Genomic DNA, 7291 nt, shown 5'->3' on the forward strand with positions numbered 1-7291 from the left:
ATTTTTTTTATCTCGTAGCACCAGGTACTTATACTCCAAGTGTGGTTACAGTTTTCCTGACAAAGGATGTGCTGAAAAGCCAGCGAATACGTAAATAGTTAGGTATGTAAGAGTTGCAAAAGCTGTCACAGTAAGTTGTTTACAGGAATAATAGCGTAATAATATAATTTTCAACGCTTGCAGCACTGCAAAGAAAATGGCACACGAGTTTCTCGCTTGGGAACATTTGTTGTTACAAAACAGAGTTAACAATATGTAACGTCGTGTACAAAGAAGGGAGTGGCGAGATAATCATGATCCATTCGAGTTATCGGATGATATGTTTATTAACTTATATAGAGTAAGTCCAGAAATTGCTATGGATTTGATAGACATTTTGGAACCACGATTGCAACGTCAACGTATAGACGGTCTTAGCACAGAACATCAGGTATAAATTATTTAAATATTTTTTGTGTAAATATCTTCATTAGGCTTATCGATTACATATTAATAAGTAATGCAGTTTATAAAGTTTGTAATATATGTTATTTAGAAATATACAAAAAGGGTCTGGTAATGAGACGTTTAGCAGAATGTTATTTATTTTGCAACTTTTTGACGTTTAATGTTGATTCAATATGCTATATGGAAAAATATTGTTCGTTAAACATTAAGAATTTAAATAAATCACAACAATAATGTAGATTTTTTTAGTTAACTAAAATAAGAAATTTTTAATGGTAATGTTATATATTATATTTAAAATTATAATTGAAAGAATGAAAGAAATTTTATTTTTATAGATATTAACTGCTCTGCGCTTTTATGCAGTTGGGTGTTACCAACGTGCAATTGGAGAACAATGGGACATTGCTGTTAGCCAACCTACTGTCAGTAGATGCGTACGAGCTGTGACCAACACTATTAATGACGTCTTACTTCGTCGTTGGGTACGATTTCCCATGACAGATATTGAACGTTTTGCAGCTAAAGAAAAATTTAGAACTGCACCTCAACCCTTTATGGGTGCTATTGGAGCAATCGATTGCACCCACATAAGTATTTTGGCACCTCGACAACATGAGGAGGCTTACGTGAATCATTGGGGTGACCATACACTCAATGTCCAAGCGGTACGTAAAGTACTTATAACAAAATGTATTTGTAATGTATGCCATGACTAGAGGTGTTAAATTTGTAAATATAATTTGTTCCACTTTTATGTTGTAAATAAAATTTGTTATATTATTTTTAGATTTGTGATCCTGAATTAAAAATATTAAATGTGAATGCACGATATCCAGGTGCCCGGCATGACGCGTATATTTGGTCAAATTCTCCCGTACGTCGAATCATGGAACGACGATATAACAATGGAGAGCGCAATACTTGGCTGATAAGTAAGCTGTATGTTATTAACTTTATTAAACGAACATACATATAACTACATATATAAGTATAATACATATTATATTTACACATGTAGTTATATGTATTTTTATTTAATAAATAACATATATTATATATGTACTTGTTTCTAGGTGACGATGGTTACGGACTTGAACCATGGCTATTCACGCCTTTAAAACATGAAATACCAGGTTCTCTGAGATATCAATACAATGAAGATTTGTGCAGCGCAAGGTCATGTGTAGAACGCTTATTTGGTGTATGGAAAGCAGTATTCAGATGTCTGTCAGCACAAAGGCAATTAATGTACGAACCTGATATAGCTGGTAAAATAGTCAACGCATGTGCTGTACTACACAACATGAGAATTGCACATCGTTTGCAAGATATAGAAGTAGACGAACAAGAAATTTTACATCATATACAGATGAACGATAGAGCTGTCAGACAGGATGAAGCTTTACCAGGGCGAGCAATTGCAATTCGCATACAAGACAATTTCATTGCTCGTCAGTATGGTAGAATGTAAAATGTGTGTAATGTGTTGTAAAGAACTACAGGAACAACTATCGGCGTATAATAACACGGTACTCTATCATACTTTAATTAATTATCACACTAATTATCACGAACGTCATTGCGATTGTAAATAACTTAATCAATTTTATAAATGCGCATTGTTGTTACAGAATAGCGAATGAAAAGCGGAAATGAAACGACTGCAGATGGCCTTGTTGCGTACAAGCGTGAAAGAATGTGACGCGTGCAAACAGAGATTTGTAAGTAGGAGAGATCAAACATGTCAGACGATGCCGAACAACTTATTGCGACTTTGTCGGTCTCGATCGAAGACTATAAAAGAACTCGAGAAGCAAATAGAAGAGTACGAGAAGTTGTTCCATTCCAAAAATTCATGAATTACGAGAATATTTCACCGCGTTGCCATATACTGATTAAATTATCATCGATTACTGTAATTAATAAATTAACATTGCGTAATTCTACATTGTGTCCTTCTGGTGAAATTTAACATTGATGGCTCTAACAATTGCTCTAAAGTTCACATAATGTATAGAGCATATAAAATGTAAATATTTTTAATGTTACGATAATACGAGATGTAGAGTTTTATATTATTGTAACACAGAGATGCAAACTCGATTACTTATTTTATACGTCGACTCCAGATGATAACAATATATTTTTTGCCAATTTTACATGTTTTTAAGATAATATAACTCCTGTAATATATTAAGAAATAATAGTTCAATATTAGGGCATAAGGTGTATATATTAAATTATTATATGGCCAAGTAGTTATAAAGATTAAATTTTTTAGCCACTGTTTAAATTGTTTTACGCATGACACTATTTTATATGTGTAGTTTCAAAAACAATAGTAAAGCTTCTTGCACAATAAGAGATGATATATTATAATACGTTATACTATAATCGTTTATAATCGTAATGGTTATAATATGTATATCGCTTTAAAATACAACTGATAATAATCTATGTAAAAATTTACACAGTCTCTGAATACAGAGTAAAGAATACACGAGATTAAATTTATATTGCAGGGTAGAAAATAAATATCTCGATAAAGAAATAATTATATTCTTGAATTATGCACAAAATAAGAAAAAGTTAGACAATCACAATTATTAAGAGATTTGTATAACAAAGAAATGTAAAATTTAAATTTAATTTTATTTAGAGTACATATTAGCATAATCAAATTTCTACTTACATGATTAAAATATTGCTTGATATAAAGATTTTGTGCAAAACGTTTCCTATGGAACGTGGAAAAACATTACAATATATAACTTTCTTGGCTTTCTAACTATAGGATTACTTCCTTTCATGTATTTTTCTTTCTTTTTAACAGAGATACTAAAACGTGTAATTAATACTTTTACTTATGTATCTTGTATATTTTGCAAAAATGTATTGACACTTGAAGAAGTTCTGTAATATAACGTTTTATTTTCGAGATATTTTGTTGTTCACAAATTATTTAATATTACTTAATGATTTGTCAAGTTTTGCTTTCTTCGTAAAAGTGTTTTATTCAGTAATGTAGCTTATAATAAATACATGAACACAAATTGAGTTTCCATCTCATTTTTTCTTCTTTGTACGAACGGACCGCTATAACTTTATCAAGTTTTCCAAAACAAAAACAACGTAATATTATGAGATAAGAAATAAAATATAAGAAATAAACTTTAAAAGAAATAAACTATAAGAAATCAATTATAAGAATAAACTGTAGACTCTATAACTCTCTTACAGACTATAAGAAATAAATTCTCAACATCATTCTATTTTATCTAGTAAAATACTGAGAAGCTTATGAATCTGTCCCTCTACTACGATCCTTTTTTCTTCTATCTCAAGACGCTGGTTTTCCAATTGTACGCGTTGTGAATCATTTTCTGCCATTTTCATGGAAGCTTCTGCGAATAACTGTAATAAAAAATAAGGTAATTATTGTTATACAAAATTGTTACACAAACTTTTTGGCAATAAATAAATCATTCTTGTTTAAAAGAGTTAACGAAAGAAACAAAAATGCAATAAAAATAATAGCAAATGTAAATATTTACTTTTAAGGCCTCAGCATGCTTTTCTGCTATATCACCAAAGTTTTCACGAGCTTCTTGTAGTTGCACTCCGATTCGTTGTCTATGTCTTCCTACAAGATAACAAATCACAATACCATTGTTAGAAATACGTTAGTGTATTTAACAAAAACATGTAAATTAGCATTAAGCTCGTATCAGACTACGGATTGGGATTGACATTAGATTAAATAATTTAATCAATCAAAAAATTGATCTCAAGTTCTTAGAAACTTTGCTCGGATTGGTCAAATTTAAATCCAATCTCAATCCCAATCCGTAGTCTGATACGGGCTTTAGCAAACTATTTATCAGTAATATTTTTAGTTAATATTTTAAATATTTATTTATAAAAAAAATGGAGAAAATTTTTTCAAATAATTATATACAACTATTTATCAAAATTGATTGATACATATATTATGATACATATATTATGATACATATATTGTGGTATATTTACTCACGATTACGCTGAATTTCTTCGGCTCTTCGCCGACTAGGTGCAGATGTAGTTTGCGAATTGGGTGCAATATTTTCTTCAGCAGCAAAAATGTCTTCAACATTTCTTTGTCTGCGTGGATTAATGACATTATTAGAGCACGGTTCGTCGTTAACGTTTTCACGAGCTTCTTGTTGTTGCACTCCACTTTGTTGTCTTCCTGCAAAATAACAAATCACGATAACATTGTTAGAAGTATGTTAGTGATTTAACAAAAATACAAATAATACTAATAAACATGTAAACTAGCATTAGCAAACTATTCATCAGTATGTAATATTTTTAGTTAATATTTCAAATATTTATTTATATAAAAATAGACAATTTTGTTAAATAATTATGTAAAGTATTCAACAAAATTGATTAATACACGTATATATATTATGTATATTAACTTACGATTACGCTGATTTTCTTCGGCTCTTCGTCGATGAGATGCAGGTATAGTTTGCGAATTTCCTTCAGTAGCAGAAATGTCTTCAACATTTCTTTGTCTGCATATATTAACCACGTCATTGTAGTCCAGTTCGTCTCCAACAGCATCTTCTCTTTCCATACTTTCAGTCTCATTTTCTTCAAAAGTAGGAGGTACATAGCTATCTAAACATATATGACAATTTTATTAAGTTTCAAACTATATTTCAGATTTAACATATTGCAATATGTATATTTTTATTATCAATCTTATAAATTTTTTTACTATTAATACTCGTACCTACCAACAAATATATCTTCAATAGACGTGGTTGTAGGTGTGTAATCTAACACATCTGTTTCCCCTCTTTCCAATCTTTGTTGATGTTCCTGTAAAATCATGTACAAATGTCTGCACAATTCCGTCTTAAGGCAACTAACAACACAAATAAGGATAAGAATTGGTAATAAAAGCCAGTTGCAGTAAATAAGTATTTTATTATAATACAAAAATAATTACAATCCCTGAGTAATTAGAATGGTATAATCGCATACGTTTCGACCCTTTCTTTAGGTCATTTTCAGCGCATGATATTAACAAATCATAACATCACATTGGTCACAGTTTTACGCACACAAACGTTTAAAAAGACTTGAAAATATTCAAAAATAGCACATTAGCTCTTTGACTATTTGTAAGCCTTTTCAACTGTTTGCGTAAAACTTCGAACAGTATTATCTTGTTGTAATTTGTTAATATTATACGCTGAAAATGACCTAAAGAAAGGGTTAAAAATAAGTACGCGATTATACCATTCTAATTCTTCAGGGTTTTTAATTTTTTATGTATTACAATATAATACTGGCTTTTATTGCTAATTCTTGTTATCCTCATTAGATTTGTTCATAACAGCTAGACCTCTGTATTGTGTTTGTTTATCAACTTTGCGTGCGCTTGCGTGCGTGCGTGTGTGTGTGTGTGTAAATAAATGTAAGTATCTTGAGTGTATCTTACAATTGTTATACAAAATAATATACCTCTTCTTCTGGAGTACTGTCAGGACAGTTGACAGATCCTTGGACATATTCCAAACCCATACAGGCAATGACACGCTGGTCCATCGTACTCAAGGGTTGTGCAGTTACAGGAAAGTTCCCTGTTCTCTGCCTTTCATTTCGAAGCTTGGATGCTTTCTTTGATGCAGTACTTTTCATATCTCTCCAAACCTGTAGAAAAGTAATTAATATTATACATTATATTGATTAATAAAAATAGTACAGTTCTAAAACAATAGACTTATATAGTTAGATGTTCTCTAAGAATCTATATTTCATACCAGATTTTCCAAAATTCTAACACAACAAAGATATTAATATTCTACAGAGTAAATGGGACATTAATATACATTGTACATAAGCATGATGTAGCAAAATTGCTATAATTAATATACATAATAATGCAATAAACAGTAACATTCACTCACTCAGTAATGTAACTGAATAATAATAGAACATATGCATTATAATACTTTCACATCGACAAGTAAAAAATTTTAATTAACTGGAAAATCAAAATATATAGTTTTCACTAAAAAAGTAAAATATTTACCACTAAAAATAAAAAATAAAAATTGAGATACATGAGAATCAAACGCGGTTATCCGTACATGAGCTTAAGTCAAGTACTAGTTATTTATATTATAAAAACTATAATTCGATACGAATAATAGTTTTTATAATAATTGTAAATAACAAGTACTTGACTTAAGCTCACGTACGGATAACCGCGTTTGACTCTCATAGCTCAATTTTTATTTTTTATTCTTAGTTTTAATAGCGAGAGTCTATAGCTAATTAATTATCTAAATATCTTACCGTTTGCCATTGTTTGGTTGATTTTTGAGTGCCACTAGACAATCTGTTCAATTTTATCGTTAACTCTTCCCACTGTTTTATGTGATGTACCTTTCCTTCTTTCGTTAGAAACTTGCCAGCTGCAAACTCGGAATGTGATTCCATGTAACTTATCAATTCTTCGTATTGTGTACTTGATGTCCGTAAGGCACGGGTTCTTTTCGTGCTAAAATATAATAAACAAAATTATATATCTAACAACTGTTATTATAATAAAATATATAGAACTCAGTAACTTGCAGAGTATATATTTATTCTCCTTTATAAATTAATACTTATACATCTTTGAGTATTTGTTAATGGACTGATTTAGAACTCAGCGCGGTAAGCGGTGCACACGTTGTTTTTGTTTAATTTAATACCATTATTAATTGAACGTTTTGGTCCTTGTTTGAATCATTTTCAGCAATGTGTTTTATAATGTATTTCTTAAATTGTATGT

General features: G+C 30.1%; 2 protein-coding genes across 3 annotated transcripts; one reads left to right on the forward strand and one right to left on the reverse strand.

The window, feature by feature from the left end:
* Positions 1-22: 22 nt before the first annotated feature.
* Positions 23-2153, forward strand: LOC112457649 (putative nuclease HARBI1). Of its 2 annotated transcripts, none has more exons than XM_025020822.1 (6): positions 23-102; positions 184-430; positions 786-1115; positions 1238-1382; positions 1524-1979; positions 2082-2153. In XM_025020822.1, exons 2-5 carry the CDS (start codon positions 320-322, stop codon positions 1919-1921), a joined length of 984 nt encoding a protein of 327 aa, XP_024876590.1. In that variant the 5' UTR covers positions 23-102; positions 184-319; the 3' UTR covers positions 1922-1979; positions 2082-2153. The 2 variants fall into 2 exon arrangements, with proteins under 2 accessions (XP_024876590.1, XP_024876592.1); XM_025020824.1 differs by having other exon boundaries at positions 814-1115.
* Positions 2154-3452: 1299 nt separating this feature from the next.
* Positions 3453-7011, reverse strand: LOC112457648. The gene is made up of 7 exons (XM_025020821.1): positions 6811-7011; positions 5974-6162; positions 5241-5325; positions 4921-5121; positions 4487-4681; positions 4005-4093; positions 3453-3864 (listed from the first exon to the last, which is right to left on the reverse strand). The coding sequence occupies exons 1-7, from the start codon at positions 6952-6954 to the stop codon at positions 3715-3717; spliced, it is 1053 nt and encodes a 350-aa protein (XP_024876589.1). The 5' UTR covers positions 6955-7011; the 3' UTR covers positions 3453-3714.
* Between the last annotated feature and the right edge of the window lie 280 nt (positions 7012-7291).

This window comes from Temnothorax curvispinosus, unplaced genomic scaffold, assembly GCF_003070985.1.
Source record: "Temnothorax curvispinosus isolate PA1 unplaced genomic scaffold, ASM307098v1 QBEX01008019.1, whole genome shotgun sequence".
NCBI lineage: Eukaryota > Metazoa > Arthropoda > Insecta > Hymenoptera > Formicidae > Temnothorax > Temnothorax curvispinosus.